This window comes from Bubalus kerabau, unplaced genomic scaffold (genome assembly GCF_029407905.1).
Source record: "Bubalus kerabau isolate K-KA32 ecotype Philippines breed swamp buffalo unplaced genomic scaffold, PCC_UOA_SB_1v2 scaffold_78, whole genome shotgun sequence".
Lineage (NCBI taxonomy): Eukaryota > Metazoa > Chordata > Mammalia > Artiodactyla > Bovidae > Bubalus > Bubalus kerabau.
Window position 1 is genome coordinate 300,476 of NW_026577932.1, and position 18,097 is coordinate 318,572.

The window sequence follows — 18,097 nt, forward strand, 5'->3', positions numbered from 1 at the left end:
GGGTGCTGTTGAGGACCTGTTGTGTTCTGGCCATGTAAGGGGAGTATCATTTCTCTATTCAGTATAGAACTGCACCGTGTTTCTGCTGAGTTCAGCTCCATAAGCTTATTCTGAAATCCCCACATCCTTCTTTATAAAATCCACGAGAAGCCTCTTGCGACCTTTGGGTTTTCCATTTCCTGCTCTCTGATGAATTAGAAAGTCAGCCAGGCTCCGTGGTGGCCTCTGTGGAGTAGGGCATGCTGTGTCTCCACAGGGCACGTCCTGATCCATTCAGCGTCCTCAGTACCTGTGGGAGACTGCCAGCAGTGCTTCACAGGATCCACTTTGCGAGGAAGAGGAATTCTTCCAGAATGATTCTTGTATTTTTTTTTATTTTTTAGCACCTTAAAAGCGTTCCTGTCTTCCTTTCTCCTCTTTCAGCAAGCTCTAATATTAATAGATCTAGATCTGACAAAGTGCTAATCCAAACCCTCAAACACATCATGTCTTTGATTCATGAGGCACATTTCAGAATATTATAGCTACTATTATTAGATTAAAATACAGTGCTTAGCTATAAGATGCTGTGTGTTACACATTAACAGTAAATGCAATAACCACATTAAATTATAACTTATAAATGAGAACCGACTGTATATGTAATCGGCTTAATGCCCAAGACTTTCATTACTCAGTTGTGAAAATGATGATTTTTACTTATATATCCAAATAAAGTAAAGATGTAACTGCTGTGCAGTTGCATTTGTGTTACTACAAGTGGAGCCTTCAAGTTTGAAGATATTAGCTGTTGTTCTCAGGAACGAGATATTTGTTTTTAAATAAAATGCATAATTTATGAATAACTACCAAAATTAGAGTTTCCAGCTTCTTAATGTTGGTTATTATGTTTTTTAGATGTAGTAGTATTCCACCACTTAGAGCGTATTAACATTTTGTTTAGATAGTGTTAGCTATATCAGTTAGGCAATAGTGTTTTCCCCAGATAAATCTAATTAGAGTTGAAAATGGATTATATACAGGGTTCCCATTAAAAAATCATCTTCACTGTGGGAAATCCTGTTATGAACATTTTAAGTGGCTACAAATTTATAAGACTGGACTAATTATTGTTTCGAACTGGGGGCAGGGCTTGGCATAGAGCTGTTTTGAATGTATAAAAGGATTATTTAGAAATATTAAAATAAATTTCTGACAGTTGTATTTCAGTACCATGACAACTCTTTCTCTTCCCCTTCACCAGTTAATGGGCATTTGGGTTGTTTGTACTTTTTAGCTATAATGAATACTGTTGCTATGCTATGAACATTTGTATACAAGTCTTTGTATGAAAATATGTTTTGATTTGTTGTGTAGGTATCTGGGAGTGGAACTGAAGCATTGTATGGTGTATATGCTCTAAATATTGGAAAACATTGCCAAATTGTTTTCCAAAGTGGCTGCACCAGGAATTTTTAAGTTTCCCCTTTCTTCATATCCTTGCTAATACTTAACTCTTGAATGGCTTTTTGCTAAAGCCATTCTTATGAATATATGTGGTATCTCCTTATCGTTTTGGTATGTGTTTCCAAATAAGTAACGATAATGAGCTCTTTTCATGTGCTTACTTGCCATTTCTGTACCTTCTTTGATGAAATGGCTACAAATATTTTCCCAGTTTCTTTTTAGCTGTTATGTCAACTCCTTATTAAGTCATAAGAGTTTTTGTTGTTGTTTTTAAACTCTTGGATACAAGTTGTTGTTGGATGTGCGATTTGAAAAGATTTTTCTGTCAGTGTGTGATTTGACTTTTTACTTTCTTAATAGTGCCTTTTGAAGTGCAGAACCTTTTAACGTTGCTCAAGTCCATTTTATTAACCTTTTCCTTTATTGCTTGCATTTTTGGTGTTGTATCAAAGAAATCTGTGCCTAGCTCAAACCTGTGAAGATTTACTCCTGTGCTTTTTCCTAAGAGTTTTATAGTTTTAGCTTTTATATGTATTGAGAGGTAGTAATGAGCCACTTTTTGTATGAGATAAGTATAAGGTTGAGGAAAATCCACATGCAGAAAGATCAGTTTAGAATTTTATCTCCTGTTATATGCAAAAATGAACTCGATAGGATCATGTTTGTTTTCTCTTTTATGTGATCTTGTTCTTTCTTAAAGGATTTTAAATCTTACACTGCACAAAGGCACAAATTAATATTTTAAAGTTTAAAATGATTTCATCTGAAATGAATTTGTACCATAATTATTGCCTTAGTAATTTTCTTTTTTCGAGATGTTTTGGAATTTTGGTTTTCAAGCTCATGTTGTGTTTCCTGAACCATCTGCCTTTGTCGTTACATACAGATCATTTATGTCATAGCGTGATAGTGGTTATTGGATGCATGTGCCATGATTATTTATGTTTTCCTTTGCTTTTGGGCATTTGAATTGTGCCCAGTCTTCCTATATTTTAGACTGAACTTCACTGAGCATTTTATGTACATATCTTTGCATATTCATGCTTGTATTGCCCTGGGATATAATGGAAAATATGGGCTCCTAAGACAGATAATTTCCTGTTTCTTGTGGTCCATCCTCTGTAACTTTAAGTGCTGATTTAAAAAATGAAAAAGAAAATAAAAATATACTAAATATACCTCTATTTTTCCTAAATACAGTTCTCTTAATTTGGATTCAAGAATGAATGCTAGAAGATTCAAGAAGGGTTCAGTCCCTAAAGCCCCTGAAATAGTGTGTCAAATCTGGTGTGTCTGTCTGTGACTTGGTGTGTTCATGTATGTTCACACAATGAGTACATCAGTTTTGCATTCAGTTTTCTGGGGAAGGCACTTACAGCTTGCCTTAGAAATGTGTAGGGGGCTGGGTCTTCTAAAGATAAGAAATTGTAGCCTGGCATTTTAATTAGCAGATGAACTGAAGCAGAGTCAGACGTCAGAGTGATTAGTCCTCATGGGGTTTTCTTCTACTGCTTCTTCTGACAAATAATTCCAGAAGCAGCATCACCAGTAATAAGCATTCCATTCTTAATATTTTGAGTTCAGGATGCAATTTGCTCCAAGTGTGGGGCTTCCCCAGTGGCTCAAGTAGTAAAGAATCTACGTGCAGTGCAGGAGACACAGGAGACACGAGTTTGACCCCTGGGTTGGAAAGATACTCTGGAGGAGGAAATGGCAACCTACTCGAGTATTCTTGCCTGGATAATCCCGTGGGCAGAGGATACAGTCCATGGGGTCGTAGTGTCAGACACGACTGAGCACATGCATGCCCATGACACGATGAAGTGTTAGGTGAAGGGAAGTACTTTTGATCATTTAAAGATACGTTGGAAGAGAAAGGGTAGTGGCTTAGCTCAGTTTGAGCTGTTTGTGATCCTTAGTCTCTGTTATGGGTACCACCAGCTCAGTTTGAACTTGACAAACCAGTTTCTTAGAAATCAACCCTCAGATCACCAGACACCAGAGGGATAGGGAGTCCTGGCATGCTGTGGTCCATGAGGTCAGAAAGAGTTGGACAAGACTTGGCAGCTGACTGAACAACAACAATATCAGACACCAGAGAAAGCAGTTCCTGCATGGGTTTACTATAGTGATTGATGAACAAGAATTGTTTCTGTAAGCCAGACTTGACATGTGGAACTGTTCTTGTTCTTGTGAACCTGTTTGGTAATGTTGTCTATTGTAGGACTTGGAAAATACTACCAGTGCCTATGAAGTTAACCTTTGAGCTATGTAACACTTGATGCTAATGAGATTTCATGTTAAATTTTATGCTGGGAGTTGTTGACTTGGTTTGGGAGATTAATCTATTTCTGCTGTTATACACTCTAAATTAATTGCAATATGTGACTATGAATATAAAAACTGCCAGTAGTCATCATTTCAGGAGTAAATTTTCCTAACCTCTTTTTTCTTTCCCTATTACATGAAGTTGAAATAAAAGTATTTTCCTCATTAATGACTCTGGTTACACTCTAATCTTGGTAGACTGTTCCCCGATTAAATGTTTCTTCTGTAGTCTAAATGAGCCTTTTATTTTGCTTTCTCTTTTGTAATTCCTATAAGGGAGGGATTTCTTACAGAAAAGCCTTTTGTCATGCACATTTCTGTGCATTGAAATTTCATTTACTTTTCGGTTTCAGATGTTTAAATTTTTTTTTTTTTTTTTTTTTTTTTTTGAGTCAGCCAATCCATATGAACAGAGTAAAGTTTAGGTTTATTTTATGAAATGGTATAATTGTCTTATAGCCTATATTTTTTGATATTTTTCAGTGAATTTGATTTTCCCCTGAATGAAGTTATTTCATACTTAAGTGCCATTTTTCTTATCATGTTTATATTTTTTAGTTTCTATAGTTGATAGCATTCAAATCATTCCATAACCCTCTCGAGTAAGAAGATTCTAAAGATGAACCAGAATTGAAAGTGTGACACGAAATCTTATCTGAATAACAGTTAGTTGCTGTAGGCATAACATATTAGATTTAGAAAATGTTTCTTCAAGCATAGGTACAGTAGAATCAGACTTCTTATTCATATCTACAGTACAAGCTATACTTCAGTAATTTTCATATACCCTGAGCATGTAGTAATCAACAAACATCATCTCTGCCCTTGAAAAGCTATTGTCTAGTTGAGAAGAAAGACAGAAAAAATCATAATTATGGCAAGTATATTAAAAGTAGGCATGTAATGTAATGAGTGGGAAGGAGAAGAGTATTTCTTGACAGGATTTTACTGACAGCAAAAATACCACATTTCAAGGAAGATATAGAATTTCTTTGTGACCTTGGAGCAGGAAAAGACTTCATACAAAAAAAATACTAATTATAAGGTTTAAAAGCTGATAAATTAAACTAATTTAGAAGTTTAAAAACTTCTCTTAATCAAGACATCATTAAGATAATAAAATATAATCTGCAGAATAATAGAAAATGTCCATAAATCATTTATCTAATAAGGGCTATGTATCCAAAATATACAAAGAAAAACCAAAAAAATGGCGAATGAATAAGAAAGATAGACAACCAACAGAAGAATGGGCAGAAGATTTGAACAGGCACTTGAAGATCGTCCACTTTCATTTTTCTGTGGTTGGATCCAGAATCCTTGAATTTCTCTTCTTATCTGACTTACCTCAGTCCCTTTTCATCTTTAGAAGAAACAAATAAAAGCATATGAACTTAAAAATGCATTTCAGATTCAAATATACCTTATGGAAACCTCTTCTATTCCCAGTATCACTGCCTTAATTCAGTTCCCGATTATTTTATCTTTTTAATTGTTTTTTTTTTTTTTTTTTTTTTTGCCATGCAAGGCAGCTTGCAGGATCTTAGTTCCCTAACTGATTTTGGGTGGCCTCCGGCTACAACCACATGGAACAAGGCTTGGGTTCCCAGTCACAGATGGGCTGGGTCGCGGTGGTAAAAGCACCAGGTCCTAGCCACTAGGCCAGTGGTCAGTGTCAAGGGCCCTGACCCTTTGGCTTTGCAGAAAAGAACTGCCACAAAGACAGAAAGTGGTGAAGCAAGTAAAGTATTTATTAGGAGTAAAAAGAGTACATTACCTGTGGATAGACACAGGCAGACTCAGAGGGAGAGTCCCTGAGTTGCTGAGTCGTGCCTTTGTGGTAGTTTGAATTACTTTCATGGGGCATTTCTTCCGGGTTTCCTTTGGCCAGTGATTTGCCTGCTTCACAGTCCTTACGTGGTTTATCTCAGGATCCTCCCATGTGGACACATGCATCTCTTTGCCAAGATGGATTCTACCACAAAGGCATATGGGTGGAACATCCCATGACATGACTCTCCTTTGGCCTCCAAGGAGCCTTTTCTGCCCATGTGTGGTTAGGGAGGTCTCTAACTTCGGGAACAAGAAATGTGTGGTCTGTGAAGTGTCTAGCCTCCTCCCTTTATTCCCCTGCTATTTTTGTCTTGGAATTTCCATCAATAGAGAATGAATCTCCAATTACTTTACCCTGGGTTGGGGGGCATGGCGAGGGTAGTCCCATCTGCCTCATGACCAAGAATTAAACCGAGGCCCTTGGCAGTGAAAGCACAGAGTCCTAACCTCTGGACCACTAGGGAATTCCCCGAGTCCCTGAATATTTTAAATTTGGACTAATTCACCAATCTCCTAATGGATTCCTGCTCCTGGAAAAAGATTTCTAAAACATAAATCTCGTTATGTTAACTCCTTTTGTTTAAAGCCTCTCAGGGGTGTTGTATTGTCCAGGTGATGATGGAGGTGCTTTGGTGTCATGTCAGTAGGTCTCTTGCTGGTCTTGCCTCTGCCTATCTTTGATCTTCGTGTGCCCTGACCTTCATCTTTGTGTATTCTTTTCTATACCGTCATTGAATCAACTCAAGTTTCCTCCAATATTCCATGTTGTTTCATGTCTCTTATTTGTATAAGTCTACCAGGAACATCCCCTGGAGGAGGGAAAAGCTACCCATTCCAATATTCTGGCCTGGAGGAGGCCATGGACTGTATAGTCCATGGGGTCGCAAAGAGTAGGACAGGACTGAGCGAATTTTACTTTCACTTTTCACCTGAAATCATGGGCGCTTCTCTGGTGGCTCAGTGGTAAATAATCCATCTGCCAATGCAGGAGACACAGGTTTGATCCTTGGATTGGGAAGATCCCCCTGCAGAAGAAAATGGCAGCCCACTCCAGTATTCTTGCTTGGGAAATCCCTTGGACAGTGGAGCCTGGCAGGGTACAATCCATGGGGTCACAAAGAGTGGGACACAAGTTAGTGACTAAACAACCTGAAATCATCACCATTTCTTCTTTGGAAGCCTGAAATTCTTTCCTGCTGAAATATTACTTCTTCTGTGAAGCTTTCTATGGTGGTGCCTCTAGGCAGAGGACATAGTGATTTGTCTGTATCTTTGCCTCCCTTTGTAGTTTCTGGAGTTCAGTGGCTCCCAAGGGCAGAGGCTGTGTCCTTCTTGTTTTTATCACCTAATTGACTAGTACAATATAGTATGACATCAAATAGGAGTCTCTCAGTATTTGCTGAGTAGGGGAATGAATTCTGATTGGTTTCTGTTTTTTTTAGGTATAAAATCTAACATAAATTGAGATGCTTACTATACTGTATACTTATATATGTACACACATATTTGTGTGTGTGTATATATATATATATCTGTGTGTATATATATAGCTACACATACACACATATAGTGAGAGGGAGGGAGAAAGAGAATGTCTAGTTACTGCAAATTCCTTCTGAGATTTATTTCTGACAACGAGCTTTTTATGGCAATGTTATTCAAAGAGGGATATATATATATGTGTGTGTGTGCATATATAGTACTAGTTCTGTTCAGTGCAGAGTTACTGGGGGCAAAAGCTTAGAAGCAGAATGAAGCAGGAATGTACCTGAATCCAAAGCTTTCAGTAGCCCAGATAGATGAACACACTCAATGACGAGCTGTCCAGGGTAAGCAGGCCCTGCCCCCACGATGCAGGGAGGGAGTTAGCAGTACCATCTACACTGCTGCCTAATAATAGAAGCTTCTTCGCCGCGGTCCTGACCCTGTTAGAAAAGAGGAGCCTCTGGAGTGCAGGAGCCCGATGTGATGAGCCAACTGTGCTACTAAAGTGGAGAAGAAATGAGCCTCCTGCCGTCTTCTCAAATAGTGAAGAAATTAAGGAAAGACTTCTAGTAATGCTGCCATTGAAACAACTGTGTGTGTGTGTATGTTCCCTCGCAGTGTTTATGCCCTGTATACACATAATGGGCCTTGTAAAGCCCTGACATACCAAGCTTTCACGACATGGCAGCTATCGTTATGATTACTCTTGGAAAGGAGATTTGTGTTTTTTCCTATGTTGGTCTTTCTACTTGTCTTTTCAGACATGTTGATGAGCTTCAGTCTTCTGTTCTGTCTCCTTAACCCTTCCCTCCAACCTCCACAGGCATGCAGAGGACAGGGTGCACAACCTTCCTAATTGCTGAAATTGAGAGGAAAAACTGAGAATGTGAGGTTTAGCCTCCCTGGATTTCCTCTTGATTTTGCCTGTCAACAGAAAGGGTACAATGCGTGCATGTGTGCTAGGTCGCTTCAGTGGCTCAGTCGTGTCTGACTCTTTGTGACCCCATGGCCTGTAGCCCACAGGCTCCTCTGTCCATGGAATTCTCCAGGCAAGAATACTGGAGTGGGTTGCCATGCCCTCCTCCAGGGAATCTTTCTGACCCAGGGATCGAACCCACATCTCTTACGTCTCCTGCATTGGCAGGTGAGTTCTTTACCACTGGTGTTACCTAGGAAGCTCAGAAAGGGTACATTCAGTTCTAATTTTTGTTTCTTGAGGTTATACACATGTGGACTAGTTTATTTACTTGTTCATTTAGGCACTTAAGTCTTTACAATCCAGTGCATTTTACACTGACAGCACTTGCTATTTGGAGCAGCTGCATTTCCAGAGTGCAGTTGCCCCGTATATCTGCCAGCTGCCGGGTTGGACAGCACAGGTTTGGGCAGTTCTGGAAGTTTGTTCTGCTCCATTTCTACCACTGGGCTGCTATGATTATTTTGCTCAGATGTTATTCTGTAGACTCAACTCCTCCTTGGAAAAGTGACTCCCAAGATGTAGACTCGCAGAAAGATTTTAGCCTTATTATGGCTGGAGATGGTGACTGCAGCCATGAAATTAAAAGACGCTTACTCCTTGGAAGGAAAGTTATGACCAACCTAGATAGCATATTGAAAAGCAGAGATATTACTTTGCCAACAAAGGTTCGTCTAGTCAAGGCTATGGTTTTTCCTGTGGTCATGTATGGATGTGAGAGTTGGACTGTGAAGAAGGCTGAGCGCCAAAGAATTGATGCTTTTGAACTGTGGTGTTGGAGAAGACTCTTGAGAGTCCCTTGGACTGCAAGGAGATCCAACCAGTCCATTCTGAAGGAGATCAGCCCTGGGATTTCTTTGGAAGGAATGATGCTAAAGCTGAAACTCCAGTACTTTGGCCACCTCATGCGAAGAGTTGACTCATTGGACTCTGATGACCCAGACTCTGATGCTGGGAGGGATTGGGGGCAAGAGGAGAAGGGGACGACAGAGGATGAGATGGCTGGATGGCATCACTGACTCGATGGACGTGAGTCTGAGTGAACTCCGGGAGTTGGTGATGGACAGGGAGGCCTGGCGTGCTGTGATTCATGGGGTCGCAGAGTCGGACACGACTGAGCGACTGATCTGATCTCATCTGATCTGATGGCTGGAGATTTAAGCCAAAGTCTTCATCTACTGCAGAATAAAAATGATGTTGTTCTTTCAGATCAAAAATATATTTTCTTGTTTTGTTTTTTTTTTTAAATCAGTGTTCAGCTGTAAGCAACAGAAAACATTCTAGCTTTTATAAGCAGAAGGGGACTTTTTTTTTAATTTTAACGAGAATTGGAGTCTTGCACAATCCTTCAAAGGTCTGGAGAAGCAGGCTTTGGTGTATTTTTAGAGTAACTGTAAGAAAAATACTGAGGAGATTAACTACCACTGGAGCGGAAATCTGCCACAAGAAGTTGGGGAACTTGAAAGCCCCTCCTTGTCAGCTGTCTCTGGTGCTGCTTTGACCCTGCCAGGATAACAAGCCTGCAGAATGTAGTCCACACTGTCCTTTACCCCGTGAGGCTAGGGACTGGTCACTGGTACTTGCATCACCACTACTGCAGAAGAGCAACTAGGATGACCAGAAAAAAATAGAAAGAGGAAAAAACAAAGTTCAGTATATTTTCTACAGGGAAAGCACAGTAATAACAAAAGTACAGTCTCTACTGTAGTTTCACTGTGCAAATCTACACAGTGGGTGCATCTGTTTGAGGAAAACTAGGTCATGTGAAGAATGTCAGCCCTAGGGAGTCTGGGAAATGTAGTATTTAGCTTTTCAGCTTCTAGCAACGCAGCCTGGGAGCAGTCTAGAACTGAGTTGAGTGAACCAAGCTGCAGTATCTGCTGCAAAATCTGAAACCCAGGAGAAGTGCTGGTCTTTTTTGGGCACCTAAACCCCTAGCAGTTGTTTTTGACGTGGTTGCCCTTATATACAATCAGTTTAACATGAGTATTTTCTTCCTTAGCATATCATCTGTGTTGTTTTCATAATTAAATTATAATTTATAGTGCATCGAGTTAATAGTTTATACCTTTCCCAAAGTCCAGAAAGCTTATAGGAAACACAGGTTTAAAAATTTTTTTAGAAAATGAAGATATATTTGACATATTACACTGTATAAGTTTAAGGTATATAATATATTGATACACTGATATTATAATATAGTTGCCATTGTAGCGTTAACTGACACCTCTGTTGCATCACATAATTATCATTTCTTCTAGTGTTGGGACACAACTTTTTTTTTTCTTTGCATTAAACGAATAGAAAATCTTTTGAGAAAAGTTAACCAACTGCCCAGTGAGGAAATTGTAAGTATCAGTTAATGCAGCTTAAATACATTTCATTTTAGTACTAAGAATAAAATTAAAATGGTTTTCTAGAAATTATAAGTGTACCAACATGATGTAATCATTTTCTTTTACTGCTATGACATTTAGCAGCTTTGAAACAATGCAAGTTCTTATAATTCCCATAGTACAGAAACCTGGCAGGCTTGGGTGGGTTTCTGCTTAGGATCTCAGCCAAAGTCAGGGTGCCCACAGGACTGTGTTTTCTGGAGGAGAATTCATTTCCATGCTCATTCATGTTGGTAGTAGTGTTAGTTGCTTAGTCATGTCTGATTCTTTGTGACCCCATGGGCTGTAGCCTGCCAGGCTCCTGTGTCTGTGGAATTCTCTAGGCACTGGAGTGGGTTGCCATTCCCTTCTCTAATTCATGTTGTTGACAGAATTTAATTCCTTGTGTTTTCAGGACTGAGGTCCTCATTGCCTTGCTGGCTGTCACCTCCAGTTTCTTTTCACCTTCTCGATGCTTCTCACATTCTTTAACTCTTGGCCACCTCTCTCCATCTCCAAAGCCAGCAATGATGTGCTTCACGTCTCTCCTGCCTCTTCTCCCAGGGCGTGTCTGTGTGACCCTAGCTGGGGAGGGTTCTCTGCTTAAAAGGCTCATGTGATTAGGTTAGTTCCACTCAGATAATTCAAGATTTATCTCCTCACCTTAAGGTTTGTGTCCATAATCATATCTGCCAAGGTATTTTGCCATCTAATGTAATGTATTTGCGGGTTCTAGGGATTAGAATGCATGTATTTTCAGTTCAGTTCAGTTCAGTTGCTCAGTCGTGTCCTACTCTTTGCGACCCCATGAACTGCAGCATGCCAGGCCTCCCAGTCCATCACCATCTCCCGGAGTTCACTCAAACTCACATCCATTGAGTCGGTGATGCCATCAACCCATCTCATCCTCTGTCGTCCCCTTTTCCTCCTGCCCCCAATCCCTCCCGGCATCAGAGTCTTTTCGGGGGCCATAATTCTACCCACCCTATATGGAGGCTTTCAAGTTGGTCTAAAATGGTGAATTTCTCCTAAGTGTGTGTTGTGATGATATCTTGGTAATTATTGAGTGATTCCACGATTTATCATTTTTTATTATTCAGATAACAAATTAATGAATGATGTGATGCAGACCCAAATAGCCGAACTAAACTCTCCTGTGAGTGGCAAGAAAGTTGTTCAGATTGGAAGACTAGACCTTCATTTTTCTTTCCTTTGACTAGAATGCTACAGGAAAAGTAAGTAGAAGTAGGCAGATACTAAACCAAAGGCTGGGTTTTCATAGAACAAATTTCCCTTTCTTTGATCAAAAAGCAGCTGTGGTCACTGTCATTTCTGTTTAAACAAATGTCGATATATTGGCATTTTTCTCCCCATGAAACCTCTTGGGTTAGTACATGGGGAGTTGGAATTGTAGCTGATTGCTTCGAGATTGGCAGGAGGTTCCACGTTAGAAACCTTTTAAATGCTATTAATCATCCACTTGTTTAGATGAAAAACAAAATGCCTTTCAGTATGTAAAGGTGGATCATCAGAATCTTGTACCTTTGTCTGGGTCACAGTAGCGTTGTTGAAGTGGATAATTTATTTCTTAATCTAAACCATAAATAGTTTAAAATGTCTTGTTAAAGAAACAAACATGAGTACCTCATTGGAGGATATTAGATTAGTAAAAAAAAAAAAAAAATAAGAACCCGCTATTTGCTTTATAAATACTTCTGAAAGAGATTCTTTGACTAATGCATTAAGATGTATTTTCCTTTACTGAATTTTCTTTTGTATATGATTCAAGGAGCTACAGTATGCTAATATCACGTTCACATTTTTTTTTTGGTTGTTATTGGTAAAGATGAATTTTTAAATCTGTTTAATTTCATGTCTGATAACTCCAAGTTGTCGCATTATCACTCTCTGCTCTGTTCTCTTCTTTTTACTCTTGCCATTTTCTCTCTCTCTCTCTTTTTTTTTTTTAAACATAGGATGAAGTAAGTGTCCCAGGCAGCAACTCAACCGACGTGCTCCACTGGACCACCGCTACCACCATGAAAGTCCTCTCCAGCACCAGCACCACCACCAAGGTTGTGCTGCAGGCCGTCAGCGATGAGCAGTGGTGGAAGAAGTCTTTGACTTACCTACGACCCCTTGAAGTGAGCGAGGCATTCTGTTTTCTTAAAGCAGTTGGGGTGGTTTATATCAATTCATTAGCATGCTCTTCAGTTGGTTTCACTATTTAAGTTTATCTTTAGATTATTAATCTCCTAAGAAATCTAGGCCTCCCATCGGATAGGGAATGAGTAATTGATTTTATAGACTGTAATTTGCTACCATACTATACTTGAAGAATACATCGATATAGATTTAAGTAAGGTTGGTTTCTATGTCAGAATTGAAGTTTACTGAGATGAAAAGGAAAATGATGTTTATTAAGGCTTTCTCTCTTTTGCTCTGTTTCTGTAGGGCAGTAGAAAGAAGAGAAACGCTAGGAGCCATCCCGGGGGCTGTCTTAGTTCTCTTCAGCTTCTGTGACAAAAATATTTTAGACTAGGTGACTTAAACAACAGACAATTTATTTCTCACAGTGCTGGAAACTGAGAAGTCCAAGGTCAAGGCCCTGGAGAATTTAGTGTTTGATGCAGGCCTGCTTCCTGGTTCATAGAATGCCTTCTGTTTGCTGTGTCCTCACATGGTAGAAGGGGGGTGAGGGACTTTTCTGGAATCTCTTTTTTTATAAAGGCACTAATCTCATTTTCCAGCTCTGCCATCATGACTTAATCACTTATCAAAGGCCCCACCTCTTAACACTATTACACAGAGGTTAGGATTTCAACATGAGTTTGGGGTGGGGGTGGGACACAAATATTCAGTCTTCAGTGGGGCCTCTAGGTAAAGGGAATGTTTTAACCGATTCTTTTGTGTTTCTGCAGGTAGAGGTCAGGACAAGCATTGAGGTTGTTTTCTGTGACTTCTTAGCCCACTGTGTCCCTCCTGTCTTCCCTGCATCGTCATGCTGCTTTCCGTCCTTTAGCCACATACTAGGAAACTAACAGGAAAAAGAAGCATGGGCCTTTTTATAAAGGTACCCCGAACACTTGAGTATCTTATTCATTCATTCTGCAAATACTTACCAGGCATTTTCCATGTGTCAGATGTTGTGCTCATCACTGGAAATAGAGTGGGGAAACCCTTCAGTCTGATTTCCTTCCTTTGAGTCCCCTGTGTCTCAGTGGGGGCAAAAAAGAAACCAACAGATAAAATACTTGTATGATAATGAGATGGCAGGTGGTGATGAGTACTGTGCAGAGAACTTAAGCAAGGTAGTGGAATAGTGAGTGATACTGGAGGAGTGAAGTTCTGATTGCAGCAGGGGGGTTAGTTTCTCAGAAAAGGAATCACTCTGATCAGAAAGCTGAGTGAGCCATGCAGACAAGTACATTTTGAAGAAATAGCCTGATGTCTTTGTAGAAGGGGGCCAAGGTAAGGGAGAGCAGCATGATGAGTGGGAAGATGGTTGGAAATGAATGGTTGGAGAGATGGTGAAGAGACCCACGATGTAAAGCCTTCCATAGATGGTGAAGAGAACTACAGATCTGATTCTCAGCAACACAGCGTTGTTTGAAAATTCAGACAATGCAGTCATGTGATCCAAGGTTACTTTTAATACATCTGTTTAACTGCTGTGCAGAGAGTCGTCAGTAGTGAAGCAAAAAGATGCTTCTCTCTTCCAGGAGTCCAGCTCAGAGATGTTGATGGCTTAGATTAGGGTAGCCATGAGGGACATGAGAAGTCTTTGGTTTGAGGGTGTACTTTGTGGACCTGCTGATGGTCTGAACGTGGGATATGCAGGAGAGAGAATGGAGGATAATCACCCAGAAGAAACCACTTACTGATGGGCTGTGGGCTTGACTTTGGGTGAAGTCTGTGCATCTCATCACTTCATGCATCACACTGGATTTTGACTAGGGTTATTTTCTGTCTCACCTGTTGGGGCTTTTTGAAAGTTCATGTCTTAGAGTTGGACCATTAAATAAAGCAGGCTGAGTGCTGAAGAATTAATGCTTTTGAACTGTGGTGTTGGAGAAAACTCTTGAGAGTCCCTTGGACTGCAAGGAGACCATACCAGTCAAACCTAAAGGAAATCAGTCCTGAATATTCTTTGGAAGGACTGATGCTGAAGCTCCACTACTTCGGCCACCTGATGTGAAGAGCCGGCTCATTAGAAAAGATCATGATACTGGAAAAGGTTGAAGACAGGAAGAGAAGGAGTCTACAGAGGATGAGATGGTTGGATGGCATCACTGACTTGATGGACATGAGTTTAAGCATGCTCTGGGAGTTAGTGAAGGACAGGGAAGCTTGGCATTCTACAGTCCATGGGGTTGCAAAGAGTCGGACATGACTGAGCTAATGAACAACAACATCTTAGATAAAGTGGTTAGCACTGTGCCTAGTATATAGTTTTCTCTGAAGAAACTATTTTAACATCATTTGCAGCAGCAGCTTGATTGTTTCCTAGGCTGTGCTTGCCCTAAGTAAGTGCTCCATGACCTTGGAGGATTGGGTGAATGTCTTCTTCTTGGCTCTTCCAATAAGGGGCTTTACAGTCTGTTTGAGGAGAGCAAAGCATAAAGATAATTAACCATGGTAGGGATACTAAAATATTGCTAATGAAGAGGACTGAAGACCAGTCTAATAAAGATGTTCCTGTGGGTTGTAGTTGTGGGGGCGGTGGGGCTGGTGAAGGGAGCCCAGTCTTACCTTGCCTCCAGCTGCTGTGGTTTCAGCAGGTGTGGTCTGTGGCAGGCCTGGGAGGAGAGGTGGGCAGTCAGCATGGACCATTACCCTTGTAACGGGAGGAAGGCATAGAGGCCAGTAGAATGGACAAAGTAGTTGCATGGAGTGTTAGCCTTTAATGGTAATTAGCATTTAGTGAATTTGAATGTTATTCTGTGTAGTTTAGATTTGATACTGCTGACTGCATTATTCAGAGCTACTAAAGGTTTTTTGGAGCAAAGGAACAGCATATACAGAATGATGTTTTAGAAAGGTTATCCGGACTGTTGTATAGAAAACTGGCCATGTGTGTGACACCGATTACTTCAGTGTTTCTGATTCAGTGATGTCAAAGTGACCAGAAGAATCAAAAAGCACTTCAGGGTGAGGCTGAAGCGCTGCTCTTAGAACGTGGTGATGATTCTTAATATTCTCTGCTGGGTTTCAGTGTCGCTCTGACACTCTCTGTTCGGCTTGCACAGTACACGTTGATCCGTTTCTCCTGAAATCTATTTGTTCTTTCTTCCTTCCTTTCCTCCTCCACCTCCTCTCCCAGCTCTCTTTCCTTTATCCACTGATCGTCACTTTGTTCTGTTTAGGGTCAAGAATTTGGTGGTGTTTATCAAATTGGAACCAGAGCCAATGAAGGCCTAGAAAAACAAGGCTGTCGTCCTTTTTATGAATCTGTCATCTCCAATCCCTTTGTTGTAGAGGTAAGGGCAGTGTGCCTAAGAACATAGATTTAACTATCATGGTGGCTGCGAGCATTTTACTACAAACAAAATACGCAGTTTTTTTGAAGATGTACTTCTTTTGTTCATACTCATGTTTTGCATTGGTTTTATGTGATTCGTTACATGTTATGAGACTAAAATAAAATCTGTTTTACAATTTTACATGGAATAATATGTTTTAGTAAGTGAGAAGCTATAATTCAAGTTATGGGAAGATAAAAATCCTATCATTATCTTTTCTAAGAATATCTTTATAGAGAAAAAGCCATCCCATCAAATGATGTCACTGCTTCTCTTGTCTAGTCTGAAGTGACCTATGACACCTATCAGCATATCCTGGTAGAAAGCTTTGCAGAAGTGTTACTGAGAACTGGGAAACTGGCAGAAACTAAAACCGAAGGAGAAGAAGTATTTCCAACAACAGAAGGTATGAAAGGTTCTAGTTCCCCAACAATGTGTGACTCAGAATAATAGGTGAGACTGTATGAATGAATGAGAGTTAGGAAAACCAGTAACATTTTCAGTAATTTTGAATATCTTAACTTGACATCATCATTCATACATTTATTTATTCATTGATTTAAATCATTTATTGAGTACCTACTATTTTCTGGATACTTGTAATATTGAAGATTTAAAAGGATAAATGAGATAAAATTCCTATTTAGGGTGCTAATCATGTAAAGTGATTCTTACAGGGAATGATATAGAATAATGAGCTCAATAGATACTACTTTCTTTCCTGGTTTTATGGGTTAATCAAGAACTCTTATGTACCTGTTTCATGGACTATAGATGTGAATTTCGTCTTAAGAATTTTCTACGTGGTGCCATATTGTTCCATGTGAAATTTTTTGAAAAGAATGAAAATGTATGCAGTTGACCAAAGACCACTTGCCATTTGTACTTTTTTCTTCTTTAACCTCCTTACTTCTTTTCAAGGTTCCAGGGTAATTGCCTTGACTATTTTTATTTTTCAATTTTCCCTCTCTGCTTTGCCAGCCTTAGTAGGTACTTCAGGACTTAAAGACGACTGGGGCTCCAGCTATCTTGTCTATATTCTAGGTATCTGTAAGGAGTATAGAAGGGAAAAACAGTTTTCTTGGCAATCTTGTCCAGGACTTGCACTTCCATATAGCCTATAACTGCTAATGAGCCTGAATGATGCTGTTTTAATGGAACACATTGCAGTGTGGAGTAAAACTTGGAAAAAATGTATGTGGAGAATAGAACTGCCATGTTCCTGGAAACCTGATACTATAACTTATTTTTAGATCATCCTTCTTTCAATCATTATTTATATGCAGTTGTAAAGAGAGGAAGCAAATACTCTGCAGAGCCTGGGATGCTGGAGGTTTTTACAAAGTTACCGTTTTTCTTCAATTCTGAGATGCATATCATGATCTATAGTTTCTCTGCCTTGTTCAGTCATTAAGTCAAGTCCAACTCTCTGCGACCCCTGGGCTGCAGCATGCCAGGCTTCCCTGTCCTTCACTATCTCCTGGAGTTTGCTCAAACCCGTGTCCATTGAGATGGTGAGGCCATCCAACCATCTCATCCTTTCTTGGCTTCTTTTCTTCCTGCCCTCAATCTTTCCCAGCATTAGAGTCTTTTACAGTGAGTCAGCTCTTTGCATCAGGTAGCCTAAGTATTGGAGCTTCAGCATCAGTTCTTCCAGTGAATAGTCACAGTTGATTTCCTTTAGGATTGGCTGGTTTGATCTCCTTGCTATTCAGGGGCTCTCAAGAATCTTCTCCAATGCCACAGTTTGAAAGCATCAATTCTTCAGCACTCAGCCTTCTTTATGGTCCAACTCTTACATCTGTACATCACTACTGGAAAAACTATAGCTTTGACTAGACGGACCTTTGTCAGCAAAGTGCTATCTCTGCTTTTTAATATGCTGTCTAGGTTTGCCATAGTTTTCCTTCCAAAGAGCAAACATCTTTTAATTTCATGGCTGCAGTTACCAGCCGCAGAGACTTTGGAGCCCAAGAAAATAAAGTCTGTCACAGTTTCTACTTTTTCCCCTTCTATTTGCCATGAAGCGATGGGACCAGATGCCATGAGCTTAATTTTTTGAATGTTGAGTTTTCAGCCAGCTTTTTTACTTTCCTCTTTCACCTTCATCAAGAGGCTCTTTAAGTTCTTCC

General features: G+C 39.9%; 1 protein-coding gene across 1 annotated transcript in view; it reads left to right on the top strand.

Annotated features, from left to right (window-relative positions):
• The window catches only part of LOC129641149 (NBAS subunit of NRZ tethering complex-like), a 65,047-nt gene that overhangs the window by 9,872 nt on the left and 37,078 nt on the right, over nt 1-18,097 (top strand). The window contains exons 4-7 of the mRNA XM_055565930.1: nt 11,544-11,678; nt 12,420-12,587; nt 15,810-15,923; nt 16,248-16,371. Of these exons, the coding sequence (XP_055421905.1) occupies nt 12,483-12,587; nt 15,810-15,923; nt 16,248-16,371 (343 nt within the window). The 5' untranslated portion in view covers nt 11,544-11,678; nt 12,420-12,482. The remainder of the gene's footprint in view (nt 1-11,543; nt 11,679-12,419; nt 12,588-15,809; nt 15,924-16,247; nt 16,372-18,097) is intronic.